The sequence below is a fragment of the Rissa tridactyla genome, chromosome 3 (genome assembly GCF_028500815.1).
Source record: "Rissa tridactyla isolate bRisTri1 chromosome 3, bRisTri1.patW.cur.20221130, whole genome shotgun sequence".
Lineage (NCBI taxonomy): Eukaryota > Metazoa > Chordata > Aves > Charadriiformes > Laridae > Rissa > Rissa tridactyla.
The window spans coordinates 7,047,028-7,065,529 of NC_071468.1; the positions used below are offsets into that span (position 1 = coordinate 7,047,028).

The following is an 18,502-nucleotide window of genomic DNA, read 5'->3' on the forward strand; positions in this document are numbered from 1 at the left end:
GCACACATTAGCACATTAGATGGGACTTCATCCTTGATGAGATGATAAACTAAAGTGTGGATTAATTCATTTCTTTGTGGTACCTCAATCAAAATTTTGCAGTGATAAAAATAACAATTTTTTTATGAAGGTATACATTTATAGTTTTTAAATTACAAAGTACGGTAAAATGCGTTTTGAAATGAGATGTGTCTGACACAAAATTGAAAATTTTTGCATCTGGAACAGCAAAAGCCATGTTACTTTTCCCTCAAAACTTGAGAAATTTGCATATGAGGTTGGTGAACATTAGTAATGCCTGAAGATACAGGGGATTGCCCATACTGCAGAATCACAGAATCATACACACACAAGGTTGGAAAGGACCCTTGAAGTTCGTCTAGTGAACCGTCCTGCTTAAAGCAGGGCTAACTTTGTTAACAAAGAATTAATTTCTGGTACTAAACCCAGTGGACCTGAATTTCAGTAGATCCCTGCTTTCAAGAAAAAAAACATTTCCTGCGCATAAAAAAGTCCTCTGTAAAATCCACTGGTCTAACTTTTGTCTGGATTGACCTGCTGCTTAAGTAGAAATGTCCTTTTTTGGATCCAAAAGATTTGGTGTTTAATCAAATCTTGTAAACCGCAAAGAAGTGAATTTATCCAGGGTTGGTTTGGGTTTTTTTTCATCTTACCACTGCATTATTGCAGTAGATATGATTACATACTCCTCCGGAGGCTCTGTACTCCCAGCAAATAGGAGATATTTTCCATACCAAAGATACGCACAAAGATATAAAGCAAAATTCAGTGGCTGTGGAAACGTGTCTATCAAGTAAAAAAGCTATTCTTCTTTTTGACTGATGTATTAGATTAACACTGGTCAAGCAGATGGGACTCCTGGACTTGACCTTAACGTAGCTGAAGCATGGGAGCTGGGATATACAGGGAAGGGAGTTACCATAGGAATTATGGATGATGGTAAGTGAAGACTGCCTGCTAATTTAGTATTTTTAAGTCTCTTTTTCCATGTAATGCAAGTCAAAAAAAGATTAAAAAGTAATAATGGATTGCTTATAGTGCTGAGATTACTAACCTCCATAAAGACTTTGAGATCTTCAGGGAAAATATGTTATAAAGTCTTCACTAGGGATACTGAAACATGGCTACCCAAGCATTAAAAGTAGTTTGCAATTATCACTTACGTATCTTCCAGGGCACACTGTAATGGCCATTAAGCCAAAGGAAAGACTCCCCTTGACTTCTGTAGGCACTGACTGGGGGACGTAATTGCTGTGCAAAAAGTACTTAAGAAAACATTTTCTGGGTTACATTATTCTCAAAGTCATATTTGACAGCTGAAATAATTAAACACTTTCATGCTGAATGTCAATAAAGACCTGCATATTAAATATATTACTAAATTGAGGCTAAGTTCAGGGAGGATGAAGAGAAAAGGTACAGTTGAAGTCGCAGCTGTTCTGCCTATGGGTTTCTTGATGAAGTACACCAATTCTGTGCAGTCTCTCAGTACTTTTCTTTTGTCTAAATTTTGAATGTTTTCCTTTTATGGCAACTGAATAAGATTAAAAATAAATAAAATGTCTGGATCCACGTATGTTTTCTAGGGTCAGCTGAGATCTGTCCTCATTTATTTCTGTTCCTCATCTGCTTACTCCTAAGACAAGGATTTTGTGGAAGTAAGAAAGTAGACTCAGACATCTGTATATTGGTGTCATGAGAAATAGCAATTTCACTGATCCCACAGAGGTGGGACTTAGCTTTCAGAATCGCTAGGCATGACTGTGATGGAGGTGACGACAAACTATTTGAGCTTCAGGTCAAATAAAGCTGTTGGCCCATCAGATAGAGCTTTTAGAGAAGGGGGTAATTTGCCTTTTACTCACTTCCAGTCACTCTGGAAGACAGCACCTGAATAACATGATTCTTCATTGAGACTTGTTGTTCAGCTGCCATTTGCATCAATAAAGGCTCTCCACAGGTGCAGGGGTCTCTTCATGTAAGTCGGGTGCTAAGGACCCTGTATAATGGGACGTAATTGCGTCATCAGAATAACCCCGATAATACCACATTCTCCTTGCAGATAAAATTGACCGTGTAATAGCCTGGTGGTTGGAGACACGGGGCAGAGGAAGGATCAAAATGTAACATGAAATTGGTGGCTGTTTCTTTGTATGTTTTAACTGAGTATGTAATAGGTCACCTTAATCCCATCTGAGTGTAGATCTGCTGCTTCTGTTACACCATCCACTGGGATTTTGTATATTTGCCATATGGCGAAAGATTTGATGCGTTAGAATGAGTATATTCCGCACTGCTGCGCTGTTACAATCTTTAGCATGCTACCAAGGTGCAGAGCCTATGCTCAGGTGTTTGTTAAGATGATCTAATGCAACGTTAAAAGTTCTCTTTCATACACTTAATCCAAAGTGTGTGTGATCTCCCCAAGTCTAGGTAATTTTTTGTCTACTTAGTTTACCATTTTCAGTGGTTTTTATGTCCTGTACTGACCCAGTGCTTACTGATCTTGTTAGTTTTGGGATGCTTTGAGATGATGGAACTTGTATAAAGATAAATTGTGATTTAAACTAATTTTAATAATTAAATGTGATCTAGTCTACAAAACAGGTAATAAATTTTGTCGCTGAGCTCACCTTTACAATGGGCACCTGGATTTTGACGTAAATGATTGAAAACTCCTAGCTGGGACTGCATCAGAAATGGTATACCAGTTTAAAAGTCCACATTTAAAAACTGGAATTTCACTTCAACCAGTTTCATTATTCGCCATGATCATTTTCCTATGGTTGCAAAAGAATCTTGTTTTGTTCTGTGATCATTAGAAAATCTCTTTTGAAACTCTTAACCTTTGGTTTCTGTTCCATCATTATCTTATTGCAGGAATTGATTATCTGCATCCTGATCTTGCATCAAATTACGTAAGTACATGCTGACCTTTTCTGTAAAATGTGGATTTTCTTATTGTTATGGTTCCTCTGCTACAAAATTCTAAATAATGAGTGTAACAACAGTACAGCTGATCCTACAGATGATACATTTCACATTGAAAGAAGCAGGCTGAAAATGGGACTGCCTGTGCAAGGTGACAAGGCTCTTTGTGGAGGAATGAGAGTGCTGCCTCACATTAAATAAGCTGCAGCTTGCGATATTGGATTTAGGACAGAAATGAGTAACCTGGGAATTGGTTCTAAATCCTGCTATTAAGATGCAGAACGCGTCTGTCACTTGGAGGGGCATGGAGCTGTGAGCTGTGGCAAGGCATGTATGAGCCTTTGAAACCTCCAGGAACAGCTTAATTCCTTTATAACAGGTGATTTGATCCAGTACTTCAAAGCATGTGCAGGGCAGATTGTGTATTTCCAGCACATGCTGCGTCAATTGATTGTTCCTCAGACCTATCTCAGGCTTACCTTCTGACCTGAGGCTTTTTATCTTGCTTAATTCTTCCAGGCTCTCCCCAACCCCCTGCTGACACTAGGACTCCTATCTCCAGGTGTCTACAAGGGCTCCCAGCACCCACGGACTGTGGGTTGCCTTCGTGGCACGCTGTGCTTGTGGCACTCCATTGGGCAGGAGGGGGTCAAGAAGCTGTGGCTCCTTGCTGGGGGTGTTGCAGTGTCTCTGCTTTAGGTTTTGCTATTCTCCTGCAGTCAGTGGTTTCCTGAGGGAAGCCCAGGCTTCTTCAGCCGAGCAGTGTGGTTTAGTTTGCACTTGCAATTAAATGAAAAGAAGAACAACTGGAAATCTTGGTAAAAACATGAGCTGAGAAAGAGTAAAAGAATTATTTTTATGCATTTTCAATTTTGAAAATAGTAACGACACACAGGATGAAAACCTATTTGGTGTAGCAAGTAGCAAAACACCTTTGGTAGAGAATAAATGGATATAGAAGGTGTTGACTTTGGACAAGGAATTTGGGAAATAGCTGACCAGAGAGATAAAGTGCAGAATAGCTAGTTTCACTCCTTATGAACTCACTTAATAACCATTCCTTATGAACTGGCTTAATAACTTGATAGCAGCTAATTAAACCCTGTGCCCTACCTGCAAAATTCTCACCCAAGAGGAATAACTCAGTAGGAGGTTTCCATAAACAAAGAAAGCCTTTTTCTTTGTAGGAATTGTACTCTGTGCATATGTTTTAACTTATGATCTGGGGACAGCATGTGCTCTTTACACACTTTTCAGTACCAGGCATGGACAAAGAACGTGGGAATATTCTGGTTCTAAAAACCACATTTCAAATAAACGAGTAAAAAGTCTGTACCACATGTCTGATATAATGTCAAATAGTAACAATTCAGTTGTTAACAGTGAACCTAGGATCATCCCCAGAAACAAAAAACAGATTTCTTATCCCCAGAAACCAAAAATAGATTTCTCAGTAATACAGGGTTTTCTCTTTTAATTCTGAAAATAGATTCTGTTTGATGGATAAATATTTGTCAGGCTTGGCAGAAATGTATTGTTTTTAGAGTGGCAATAGTGAGTATTCTAGAAGTTAATGGAAAATGACATAGAGAATGACAGCGCACAGACATGATGCTGGAAGTCAGAAAACAGCGGAGCTGGAGAGAAATCTGAGAGCTCAGAAAAGAAATAGTGGAATGAAATTTAGACAAGAAGATGTCTGGGAATGCAGAAAACAAACCTTTAATGGCAGCCATGAGAGACTTGTGCCGAGACCGATCTGGAGATGAGAATCTGACAAAGGAAGGAGTGGTTCAGTAGCGGAGCAATGATCAGGCTGTCAAGGGACAAACGAAGACTGTCTGGCCAACGCAAAATGCAGACTTAGGCCTGGCTTGTGCAGGGCAGATCAATAGCCAGACACAGGGGAGAAAAGACTGAGGAATGAGTGGTTGGTAAGACCATTAAAGGAGCAGCAGAAAACCCACCTGAAAGGAGATACCACCCCAATCCTTTTAATACAGCAATACAAAAATATGAGCTATCACATGAAACCTCTGGTTCTAGGCTGTCGTCACAGCACTGGGGGAAAAAAAGCTTGAGTTTGATTGGTTCATCTTTTTTGCCTCAGGTTCACTTTTAATTCTGTGCTGAGTATTCGAGAGGTCACAGCAAGGAAATGTGCTGCAAAATCGGCACATTATATGCAAGGTAACCAGTAAAATGGTAAACTTGGTAAGAAGGAAGAGGTGCCGGCAGCTCCTCACACAGGGCTGACTGCAGTCGCTGCATGTGAGAGATGGCTGGCTGAAGGGCAAGGTTGACTCCTGCTCCTGCTGCTAAAATCTGCTGTCTCCTCCCTTGCCCGGGTATCGCATAGCAGTTGCAGGGCTTGGTTCTCATGCACTTTGCCTCTCCTGCTCTCACTTGCATAGCTGCGCAGGCCTCCTTGAGTCCTCGGAGATCATGCTCTCACAGCATCTGCTGTGGCTCCGAGTCCACAGGGGCCTTTTTTCCCAGTAGGTAGTAATTTGGGCATGAACTAAAGACAAGGACTTAAATTTAGCTGGAGGAAAGATCAGGTTAGACCTAAAACCGCAACGAAACGAGTCTCTTAGGAATGAGTTGTTAACGCACTTCAGTCTGGTATAGCAATTGCAGTCACCTTTGTACAGTTCCTATACCACAAGTTCGGTGCTGCGTGACATTTGCACTTTGGGGCATCTTTCTCTTAAGGTACATTGTTTATTTTTAGGAAATTAAAAGCCTACTGCTTGTGTTTCTCAAGTGTGTAAATGCCTGCATACCCTGGCAATGTCTGTACATCTTGCTTGGAAAATTGGGAGCAATTAGAAAGTCTCTCAAAGGTGGTGGTTTTGGCACTTGAGCATTTTCAAGTACAAAAACTTGGCATTCTTTCACTCACTTTAATTTGGCTTTTATGTTTTTGACTTGCTGGTTTTCTTGCTTGAATAGTTTAATGGGGGTTAGCAATTAGACAAAATGTGGGGTCAGGGAAGAGAAAGAGCTTTCAAAAGAAAAAAAGAATTCATATTTTCTCCTAAAAATTGCTGAACTATGACCTATCATACAGAGTGCACTTTTGCCCGTATTTTTCTTTGCAGTTTCTGAACCTTACTGCTTGAATCATCCATTTCTCTTTTTAATGCACTTTATGTACGTGGAAAGGAGTGTGCCTGCTCACAGTTTGGATGGACTGCTCTCCCAGCACCCCCTCCCAGCTGGCTGCAGTATAGCTACTTGCTTTTCTGGGATCAGGGGGTTATGGCAAAGCTGGAATTTTCCATTCTGCACCGTGAATGCAGAGAGACTCATTGTCAAACAATCGATATTTTCTTGCAAGCCTTGGAAACCCTGCAGAGGTTCAGCCTTCAGGAAATTATTTTTTTCCCCACAAAGAGAACCCTTCATTATGAACTGATAATTAAAAAGCTGAAGCCTAATGTACTCCATGGTTTTCTTTCAACTCCGACTATACATACAAAGCCAGCAATTTTCAGGACTGACTTCTTCAAGATACAGCATCTGGGCGAGAAAGAAAAGTGAAGTAAAAAGGTCTGCATGTTAGATATGCCTAATAAAAGAGGAGAAAGGAGAACAGCAGCTGGCCGTGTGTACACTACAAATTTCAGTACATTGTTTTAAAATAAAAACTAAGAGAGCAAATGGAGATTTGTTGTGCCATGAACAGAAACATAAGCTGATCTCTGTCTTGTATCAGTTTATGTTGCAGTACTTTTATACTTGGCCAATATCTGCTGATGAAGGTCAGTGTAGCGGCATTATCCCATTTACAGCAGCAGGGAGCTGATCATCTCATGTAAGTGGGTTTGTCCCTGATTAGCAGTAGTGAGGAAAATCGGGCTCCCACCAGGAGACTCAGGCCAGGAGTAAAAAATTGCTGGTTTCAGTGTCTGAGCTCTGCCTGAAGCTGAAAGCTTCTTTAAAAAAAATGGAGAGGGAGAGACAACAAGACAAACATTTACTGCAGGAAAACTGGAGGTGACTACGTGAGTAGGTAACTTTTTAAAAAAAATATCGGTACTTGTAAAATGAGACTCATGCAGCAATTCTTAGCGATAATAATAATATAACATTCAGATGAGAAAAAAGATTTTGAAATCTGTAGAATTACACAGATGTAAAATGCATATGAACAGCCACGCGGTAATCCCAGCAGCACTTCATTGCTGTCCCTCCCCTAGCTTTTCTTCTCTGTAACGTGTCTTTATGGTACAACCTTATGTTCCGTCTTCCAGGGTCCTTACCAGCTGCCACTCAAGCTGTACACAGGAAAGGATTTGCTGAGCAAAAAAAGGCCACATGTAAGGCATGAGGGAAGGTTTTTGGGAGTTACCCCGGGGTTAAATGAAGTTTTCTGTCATCTAATGTTTCTTATTGAAATGTGAACAGCAGGTGGTCTTACCTGTCTTCTCTTTCCACTTTGGTGACATCTCCAAACACAAAGCAGTCTCTCTCTCACAACTTTTGGTAACTTGTCACCAGTTAATATGATAACAGCTCTCCCCGCCTTGCTGGGAGGCAAGTAGAAGCATATTTTTGGAATAATTATCACATAAGCAGGGAAGCAGAGGAATGTTCTACTTCTGTTATGAGCCGCAATTTCCATTGTTTGCCAGAGGAACAAAAACATCATTGAATAATCTTTACAGCTACAAAAGAAATAAGAATTAGTACAGGCAATAAATTACATACTGCAATATGTGTAGTGAAGCTTAGCAACGGAATAAAAAAAATCATCTTTCTTTTAGAAAGTCTGTGTTTCCACCATTAGTGTGAATTCCTGAGTGTGCCTTGAACCCCTTGCATGCTACTGAAAGGACCAGCAAATTGTTCTGGAGGCCTTGAACCTGATCTCAATGATTTACCAGTATAAATCATCAGTATCTTCACTAAAATCACTGGAGCCTAATTGTGGGGTTTTGTAAGTTGACAAAGCTCCATTGACATCTGTTGAACCATGCTGCTTTGAACCTGGTGATCTGCCCCACAGAAATCCCAGCTGATGCAATTGCCCAAGTCGAACAGAGTTCACCTCTAACTGGTGTTGAGAAAAACGTTACCCTTCCAAGACAGAAATTTTTTGGAAGCCCTCTGAAGACCTTGAAAAGCTCCCAGTGGCTCTGTGCTGTCATTAATATCATCCCAGGGGACGCATGGGAAACGTAAAGCCAAACCATAGCAGAGCCAGGTTCATCCTTGCCTGGCATCACGAATTATGAGATCTGACTCACGTGGCATGATTTTCAAAAGAGCCTGAAACAGTTACACTGCCATTTCCTGCTACGTTTCAAAGGGTTATTGAGCACATGCACCAGACACTTAATGTCAATAAAGCTTTACTGCTAATACATCAAAGGTATTTCATGGGCAAACTCTGCACGCTGGCCGTTGATGCTGGTACCTCTTTTTAATTGCTATGTTGAAATAACACATTATCAAAAAATAAGGGACAGAATAAACTGTTTCAGATATTTCAACACTAATTGGATTTTAGATGGGTTGGTTTCATTTGGGTTTTTTTGGTGTTGCTTTGTGGTTGGGTTTTTTGCTAATACGTTTTCTAAAATAAGCACTAACATAACAATTAAAAATCATCAACCAAAACCTGGGTTAAATTCACAAAAATCCTTCTACTAACACTAGTAAGCACATTGTTTGATGGATGCTGTTAAAGTAGATTGTGGCAGAAATTTCATCAAGAAATTGTTGAGACAAAATGAAGCCTTTTTTTTGCCATGATAGAAGGATGGATCACGTGTTTAAATGCCAGGCTGACTGATGCCTTAGCAACCGAAACGGATGGCCTTCTGTTGGGCTGTTTATGCTGCTCGGGTGGCTTCTGGCAGCTAGAAGGCTGGTTTTAGCATTTAGAAGATGATCATTTAGGACATGCAAGACAATGAAGTTTCACCGGCATAAATTAGAAGTTACTGGGAAGAGAACAAAGTTCCTTGTTTTAGGCTTGCCTATTTTTTTTTATGTTAGTCTGTGCAGGATCAGTTTCTGGGTTCATCTCTCTGTTTTCTGCAATCTGTTTTTCTCTCTGAACATATGAAAGGCTGTAAAAGAGATGATACCTTCTCTGATAAGATCAGCCAGGCAAATGAGGTTTTCTGTGTACTTGGAAGGCTGTCCTGGGTTTACCATGTGCAGAAAATGCTTCACATCTTGGAAAACATAATGGGGTCCTGCAAAGAGTCCTCTCCTGCCCCTGAGAGTACCTGTTTTTGCAAGTGCTTGTTACAGTGGAGTTCATATGCTGAAATCTAAATAAGATGACTGTACAGTTCCTCTTCTCTACCTTATAGCTACTTGATATGGTCACTGCTAATGGGAGGGAGAAGCCACGGTGCTATGTAAAGGAGATGGCTGTGTCATCTTACTTCATGAAAAATTCAAATGTTTTGTAATCATAGATGTTATCAGAGCTTTCTAGCTTTCAAGTCAATTAAAAAGATGGAACAGCAAAAGGAATTTGAAGACTGTTTCTCCTCTGGATCATCCCATATGGCCAGAGGATAGAAAGAAGCTTTTTCTGCAAAGGAGGCTGCAACTTATGAAGGAGGCATGATTGCCTTAAGGAGGGATGATTTGTGCTACATACAGAGTTCTGTTTGCAGCTGAAAACTGGATTTCTCACACTGAAAGATGTTATGCGAACTGTTTTATTAAAGCCCGTTACAAGAGATCTGGACCTTGAATGGTTGGCAAGTTCTGGGGCTTGGTGCTCGGCACCATCTCTACAGCTGGAGTTGGCACTGCTCCACTGATGTTGGCCTCTTTAGGGGGATGCACTGATTTATACTGGCTATAAAATATCCTCAAAGTACAATTCCACTGGAATCAGAAAGACACTAATGTATTGCAGTTGCATTTGCCTAAGATTATTTTCAGAGCAATGAATGCTGCAAAAATTTTCCATCTTTATTCGATATTAGAACCACTTGAAAAGGATAATCTTCAAGTTAAATGCATGCCTGGCGTGCAGGCAATGTGAGATGGTGCTAAAGACACTTGCTTTGCAAGCTAAAGACCGCACATCATCCGCAGCATTTCTTTTTCTCTATAATCAATGTACTTAATTAATCAGCTGCACCCTGAGAAAGTGCAAGGTGGCTAATCGCTTTAATCATTAAGCAGTGGTATTAATTTTCACTTAAGGCATCATCCGTGGAAAGTAAATTAAGATTCTTGAAATGAGAAACACACAGGGGTGGAAGAGAGCTGATACGGACATTTCTGCATCAATTCTGGCTGGCGCTGTTGAAATTGGGTTGTGCCTCTCTTCAGGGCTTCTTCAAGGAAGTTTTTTGGAAACGTTTTCTTCTTTTATTTGGGCAGGAAAAGTAGAGGAAAGATGTTAGTTTTCAAATGTTTGCCATGGAGGTAGCTGGCATTGCTTTGTTTTGTTTTTTTGTTACCTCCCTTTCTGCAGACCAATTAGCTTTTGGAGCTGGCCAGCAATCTTCCATTAGAACAATATCTTTGCTAGTAAAGATGAGTGTTTTATAAAATCAAATTGTCCATGGGAAAATAAAAGTGAAATATATTTATTTTGTATCGGTTCAACCTCATTTTAAATATTTGACTTGTAGAACGTTCTGAATTAAAACAGCAGCAACAAAATCCCACTCTGGTGCATGGTCCACTTGGGAGAACAGGGTCAGATACACCATTCCCTGGAGGCAGTTCACACCATGTAGTTTTAAAACCAGTTTCAACAAAATTAAATAAAGAGTTTCTGTTTCCCCAAAGTGAAAATACCTCATTTTGGGTTGAAAAGGGCAAAAACATTTTGGTAGATTTTTCAATTTGGAAGCTTTTTTATATTTTCCATTTTTTCAAACAGTAGTTATTTTAACTGCTCATACTGTTTAAGACAATAACCAGTGTTGAAATCCCTGAATATCCATCAGCATTGAAATGGAACTTAATTAAAATTCATGCTGTACTTATATTTTTGGTTACCAGGGTATCACGAGGGAAGTCTAAATTAGATGGTGCATGTGGGGAACACTACTCCCTCACAAAGCTTCCTCAAAATTGAACAGATGTTAGGGAGAGACTTTCAGGTCCAATGAAGATTTTGGCAAGGAGGGTCCCAAACCCGCTATTAACTACTGGCCATACAGCTAGTTCTAAAAAGGGAGTTTTGGCCAAGCTCTTTGGATAAACCAAACTTGCAGAAGGGGAGAGCAGAGAGGCACAAGGAGTCCACTTTCTTCTGTGAAACTCTAATAGCCTAAATACAGTAAATAAAGATGCAGATGACCTCCAATAAATTAAATATCTCTGCTTCACTGCGCCTATACATTAATTTGGTTCATTTGAAATGAATTCATTTTTTTCTGTCCTGGCACTTCATCTTGACATGGTTGTTTCCTTTGCATTGTTTGATTTTAGTGGTATGAATTGATGTTCTCCATATTAATATTTTACTTCTCAGTAGCTATGTAGGTGGTTAAGATATTTTTAAACACCTGCCCTATTTCAGATTGCTTTGATTTAAATATAATGTTCTTCGTTTCTGTTGCACTCCCAACAGAAGTAATAAGCATAATGAGCATCTCTTACAGGGGAGCAGAATAGCACTGCACAATGTCTGATAAAATGTTGGCCTCATTCAAGTCACTGGTAGTTTTTCCATTAAGTTCAGAGCAAGCAGAAATTTGGCAGATCATATAAATAACAGGTTTGTAATGTTTGTTCTACTGTGTATTCCTTTTTTTTAATCATCACAGTAAGAGACATAAGCTTCCTAGCTTCAACTGAGCAAATAATGATGCTAGGAGCTGTGGAAACGTGACTGCCTGGGGTAATGTGTTTTACTGTAGAACGGGAGCTTGTGTTTAATGAAACTTTGGCCACTTTCAGTCTTGTGTGGCTGCTCTTAGGTGAAAGTTAAATGGATATGGTAGGGCATTGTAAGCTTTGCTGTAGATTGGGGATCTTTGGAAAGGTTCTGCAGGGAGGTTGTGGTCTAAATTTTATTAAAGGAGATGAATCTCTCTTTGCATATGTACAAAGGAGAGCAGAAGGACTGTGCTGTGTTCAAGAACTTCATCATTTCAATGCCAGCGCATGTTTTTTAGAATTAGCTCTTGTGAGAAACTAAGTCACTTTAATTCAGTGGCACTTAACTCAGTTGCAGAATTAGTCAACAGTGTCTGGTGTAATTGTGAATCTTTCTTTCAGTCAGCTAATGATGCCTAGGACATTTCTTAAGTTTATGCATCTAGTAAATTACTGTGAAAACATTAGCTATAATCATACATACTAATCTTTAGGAGAAGAATTTGGAATAATCATGTATTACTTAAAAGCATAAACACTTGCAAAAAGTAGTATGTGTAAATTTACATGAGAATGTCAGTTCTCAAGATCGCACTTTCTCTCCCTGAAATTTTTGGATTTAGCTGTCCATTGGTTTTGCTGATTCCACATGGAATAAACAATGCAAACTTTTTAATTAATGCAAAAGCGTATAAATTGGTCCATTAAAATCCCTGAGAACCCAGCATGTCTTGACAGATGTTAGTCGCATTATTAATACTCCCCTGGAATGCTCTCAAATTGTGCTAATGAGATCAGCATGCAGCTGGAATAAAACAGCGTAGATCTTGAAGACCTTCTAACTTTAAGGCGTGTAAGTCAACCTGTGCTTGCCTTTTGTGACAAAAGAAATGGAGATAATAGTTTGCGTTATGTTTTTTGAGTCTCTTCCCTGAAAGGTTTGTCTGCTTTTGATTCACCTACCATGTCACTTTTATGTGTCCATTCATCATCTTCCATCTTCATGCAATTAGGTGAAACACCAGTTAAGCAGTTGTTAACAGTTTCTTCTCTCGTTAGCTGAGAAACCTTTCAGAAGAAGGAAAAAACCCAACCACTTTTCTGTCTCATCTGTTCTTACCTTCAGTTCCTCTGTACCAGCAATATAGTACCTTGTATTGTACCCTGTCCTCCCTTCTCCATGACCACCACAGACCAGGTCTGTCTGTTGTAGCTAACCCCCCAAACCATCTGTGCCACTTTGATTTCCCTCTTTGCAAAGCCGCAGTTTGCCTGTTTTGTAGCATGATTGGTGTAACCCATTAAAGTAGTCATCCGTAATATCCTGCCATGTTTGTTTTATGAGTGCCATTACAACCGCATGTCCGGTATTCCTGCGCTTTGCTGGAAGCGTTGCTGGTAATTGATGAGTTTTTAGCGACTCTAACTACGATGCCTTGTGGTGACAGAGAGCGATGTGGGTGCCAGTGCCTGCTAACCACGCACAGCAGCAGGGAAGCGTTTGCTCTCCCAGTGCAGGTGGCCACCTTCGCGCAGACCATGCCATGCTAAACAACTGGATTCGAATGACTGATGAGTTTATACTGCAAGCTCTAAGCTGTAGTTTTTCTTCCACTGATGGAAAAAACTGTCCCTTATCCACCATTTAAGAGACCTTTATGCTGGGCGTGATCTGAATCCTGCCTGCTGTGTTTGTGGGAGACCCGTGACAGATTTTGGTAGACCCAATGGGCTCAGGCCCATTGAGAGGAGTAAGAGGACTTAGCTCCCTCTCTCTTCCAGCTCATCCCTCAAAGAGGCTGGAAGTGCTGGCTGCCATCAAAACTCTGCAAAATCTGTACTGCAGCTGAGCACCCGCTACATATTTGATGTACTGACAAATTTGTCAGTTATTTCTTACAGGAATATAACTAAGAATAATGGACCTGCACCTCATTTCTCTGCTGCTAGCTTTATACCTCTATTACTCTCTCAACTTCAGTAGGTCGCACTAATACATAACTGAAATATCTGAAGGAGGGAAAAAATCCATGTATTGGAAAGGGAATGGGGGCCAGGTTTTTAATAAAATGGAACACTAAAACTAGATGAAGTGTGTGTTCACAGTATTTTTCAGCAGAAGTCATTGCACTCTTTGTATTTGCTATTAAAATAATCTAATGGTTGATAAATCGCTAGCCACTCAGATGCCAGGGTTTTTTTTTCTGTTTTCCCTGCTGAATTAAAGAAATCAAGGAGTTCATTTCATAGTCTGAAGCTTTAAAGCTTTACATTTGCTACTTGCCCTGAAAATCTTTAACGGTAACTAGTTGCTTAATTTATTTTTATTTTGTGAATTTAATTTTCTTAGCAGTGTGCCTCCCTATAAATATTCAATACCCCTTCACTATGTTGCAGGTATAGCTTAAAGGTTCTTGTCCACCCACTCTGAAAATTAAGGAATGTTTGGCTGAGCAGAAATAGGTTTCATTTTTTTGTAGGTTAACTTGCTTTTGCCTTCAGAGCTCTGGCTCTAAGTAATTAAAAACTGGTGATGTGCTTCAGGATTCCTCCACATCAACCTGAAAATTGTGGAGCAGGCTAAGAATGCCAAGAGGTGAATTGTGAAGCAGCCTCTTTATTATAAGCACGAGTTCATTTGACCGCTTCTTGTGCTTTTTTAATAAAGTCTCATGCCTGCTTCAATTTCTCACAATTTTTCCTGTTGGGTGAAGATGCAAGAGAGGAAATGGAGGGTATTTTGATAAGCTAGTTTTATTTTTAAAAAATTTTTAGGAAAAAACTTAAAATTATCCACTTAAAAAATCTAAATTTTCTCTTAATCTCTGTGATTCTTTTTTTTTGGTCCTGTTTGACTGTGTACCTCTGAGCCAAGCATTAGCAAACAGAGATGCATCTAACAGATGGACTTTGGACTTTGATTTGGTTTACTATACTGGGAAAACATTCAACAGTCTTGGTACCTAAGAATGGAATCGATAATTTTGTCCCTTCTTTGAAGCTTGACAAAATTTATGCTTAGATCTAGCTGTGTGGTGTATGTCATTGCTGTACTGCCCAGGTGCCTTATCCCCATGGGAAATAGTTTGTTTAGCTGCAGCCTTTCTTTTCGAAGATGCTTACGTGCCATCCGGCAGCATAACTTATGTTGGTTTTCTGATTTTTGTCTGCAGGGGAGATAGGAAAGAAATTAGTAAGGAAAAAGTAAAATAAGAGGTTGCGTGACATTGTAGTGCCAAGTGATACGTAGAGAAGAGCATTAGTTACTTGACAAAGGACATCTGCTTAATGTAGAAAGAAAAGAACACAAGATGATCTCAGTGAAGCTATTTTTCTTCATAACTGTTACTTTACAAATAATGCTACTTTAATGAAAATAAATATAAATATTAACATGAGACTCCCATTTTTTTTTGGCTGCCTTTTTTGTGTGTTTGTTTTTAAACCTAAACAGCAAAAAAGCTTCAGCGTTGCAAAATAAGAGGTGGGACAGCCAGTATGTCTTCCTATAAATACTTATAACTGGATTATTAGAATTGTTGCTGCTTGTTATCTCAACTATTTTCACTGTTACAAGTTACGCACCAGTCACCTGTTGTTCGGAGTCCATTTATCGTCTTTTGGCTGTAATTCCACTACTTTAGTTTTTGACCTAATCCCAGATGCTTGACGAGTGTTAAGGAAATTAAAATAAGAGTTTTTTCAGTGATAACTGGAAAATGAAATCACCACTGCAGTGTGCTCTGTACTTGCTTGTTCTATGGCCGGGCAGGGCCTTTAATGAATACCTGAAACTGGACTACCAGGAGGGTTTATGTTCACCTCAAGTATTATTCGGGACCCAGCACGCTTCTCTACTTCATCTGTTTCAAGTTATGTATCATTCTCTGACTGTTTTGAAAAGGAGGATGGCAGAAAAGTGTGTTGCTGTCTTACTCATTATTCAAGATCTGGCTGTTGTTGTCTGGCTGAGTATTTTTACTTTTATGTTCTGCCTGTGAGAACTGGGTAAAAGGCTTATGTTTCTGGAGGGGCATGATGATATTCACCAGTAGGGACTTCAGTCTTTAAGGTTAATATTTTTGAACATAGCCCTCCCAATATTGTGGAATTTGGGATCCTGCTGAGCACACTGAAGTTTGGTACTATGACAAAGGTTTTGGATTTCAGAAGAGCAAACTTCGGCTCGCTCAGAGCTCAGTTCGGAGGGATTCCATGGGAAGCTTCCACGAAAGATAAAGGAGCTAATGAGGGCTGGGAGTTTTTCAAGAATGCTCTCCTGGAAGCATGAAAACAGTTCATCCCCTTTAAATGTAAGGGAAGTAGGTGGAGCAAGAGACACCCTTGGCTTAACTGCGAGCTTCTGAGTCTGCTCAGAACCAAAAGAGAACCATACCAGGGATGGAAGAGCACGCAAAACCCCATTGAGAGCTACAAGGGCATTGCCAGGCCGTGCGGAGATGCAGTTGGAAAAGCAAAAGCTCAACTCGAATGGAAGTTGTCCAGAGATGTCAAGAACTACAAGAAAGGGTTCTTCAGGTACAACCAGAAGAAACAGAAGGGAAATATTGTCCCACTGTTAAACAGGAGAGGTGAATTAATCACCAACAATGCTGAGAAGGCAGAGGTTCACAACAACTTCTTCACCTCTGTCTTCCAGAGGTGTTGGGCCCCAGGCCTTGGGAACAACAGTCCAGACTGATGCAAATACAGACTGACTGTCATTGAAGGAAGAGCTGGTATGTGAACTATTAGAGGAGCTTGACCCCTAGAAAATCGATGGGCCCTGACAGTATCCACCTGAGGGTTTTAAGAGAGCTGTGTGACATCATTGCAAGGCTGCTCTCCATTGTCTTTGAGAAGTCATGGAGACTGGGGGACATCCCTCCCAGAGGACTGGAAGAAGGCTAATGTCACCTCCATCTATAAGAAGGGCTTAAAGGAGAATCCGAGCTCAGTGTTGAGTGAACAGTGTGCTGCTGCGGCAAGAAAGTCAACAGTATGCTGGGTTGCATCAACAAGGGCATCACCAGCAGAGATAAAGAAGTCAGCGCTTGTCAGGCCATACCTGGAATACTGTGTTCAGTTTTGGTCCCTGCTATGCAAAAAAGATGCGGAGAGGCTGGAGAGGGTCCAGAGAAGGGCCACCAAGATGATCAAAGACTGGAAAGCCTGCCATACAAGGAAAGGCTGAGAGACCTGGGTTTATTCTGCCTTGAGAAAAGAAGGTTTCGTGGAGACCTTATCACCATGTTCCGGTATTTAAAGGGTGGCTACAATGAACACGGAGACTCCCTTTTTACAAGGAGTCCCATGGAAAAGATGAGGGGTAATGGGTACAAATTACTCCTGGGGAGATTCTGATTGGACACAAGAAGAAAGTTTTTCACAATGAGAACAATCAGACATCAGAATAATCTCCCTGTGGAAGTGGTGGATTCCCCAACATTGGACACTTCTAAGGTTCAGCTGGACAGGTTGTTGGGTCATCTTGTCTAGACCGTGCTTTTGCCAAGAAAGGTTGGACCAGATGATCCTTGAGCTCCCTTCCAACCTGGTATTCTGTGCTTCTATGATTACTTTGTGGATATATTCTTGGTGTTGACAGGGTCTTGCATGCAGCTATGAATTTGCTGGATAGTGATATAGGACATATAAATTAGAATTTATAGGTGATATAGTGATAGTGATATAGGACGTGCAGAGTTTTTTTCATTTCCATTAAAAAAAACCCAAACAAAACCCCCAAAAGCCACAAACCAAAACAAAATAAAACAATGTGCTTCCCATGGCAGAGAGGAGATGGCTTACTGTATGACTACTGACTTCAAAACAGTGCCTCTGTTTTTCATTAATGACCTTTAAGCCTTATAGCACCCCTCCTAGGCAAAGTACCGTGTTGCCTCCTTTTTTTGCCTCCTGGTGAGCATATTCCATTTTCTTAAGCTTATGTGTACAAAACTGACTTTCATTTTTCCACCACATGACATTTGGTGTTATTTTATTTCAATTTCTCCGAGATGTTATATGTTGTAATTTGAGCCCAGAGGTTTGCTCACTCTTTGGATCAGTAAAGAAATCAAACAAGCAAAAGGTATCTTTCTGCCTCAGATCTCTAAGGATTTGCAGTTGCCTGAAGAGGATAAGACCAGATGCCACCTGTGTTACAAATGTTTCTCTTCTTTTAGAAGATAAAAATCTCTGGGCTAAATTCACCAGTGCTTTTAACGTCATGAATAGAATCAGACTGTGACGGTGGGACATGTCTTTAATTGTTTGTCTCCTGGACTAGCATGTGAACAGAGGCACATTTCTTGACTTACAGAGAAAAAGAGAAGTATATGTGTATTACTCTTCAGAGGCTTGTAAAGACATATAAAAATTTATGGGCTTGCTGCATTATTCAAGGTACATAATTTTATTACAGATCTGAGCAACACATGCGACAAATGATTTATTGTTATTGTCGTATTTTACAGAACGAATGTTTTACAAAGATTTTACTGCATGTATCTTAAAAAGTCCAAGGCAATTCTTTGGAAAATGCCAGTCTAAGCTTATGTTTTAAGGAAACTAGAATTTTATACACAGGCAAAAGTAATGTATTTGTATTGTGGTATACAGGCCATTACTTAGTAAATGATTGAAAGAATCTTATCATCTGATCCAGTACTCTTCTGGTAGCATCTTATTTGGGGTAGAGGTGCAGGATGCTAGAAAGCAAAAATAAAGA

General features: G+C 40.0%; 1 protein-coding gene across 2 annotated transcripts in view; it reads left to right on the forward strand.

The window, feature by feature from the left end:
• The window catches only part of PCSK2 (proprotein convertase subtilisin/kexin type 2), a 112,455-nt gene that overhangs the window by 57,853 nt on the left and 36,100 nt on the right, over positions 1 to 18,502 (forward strand). For both annotated transcript variants that reach the window (XM_054196258.1, XM_054196257.1), the window contains 2 exons: positions 852 to 960; positions 2,902 to 2,939. In XM_054196258.1, the coding sequence (XP_054052233.1) occupies positions 852 to 960; positions 2,902 to 2,939 (147 nt within the window). The remainder of the gene's footprint in view (positions 1 to 851; positions 961 to 2,901; positions 2,940 to 18,502) is intronic.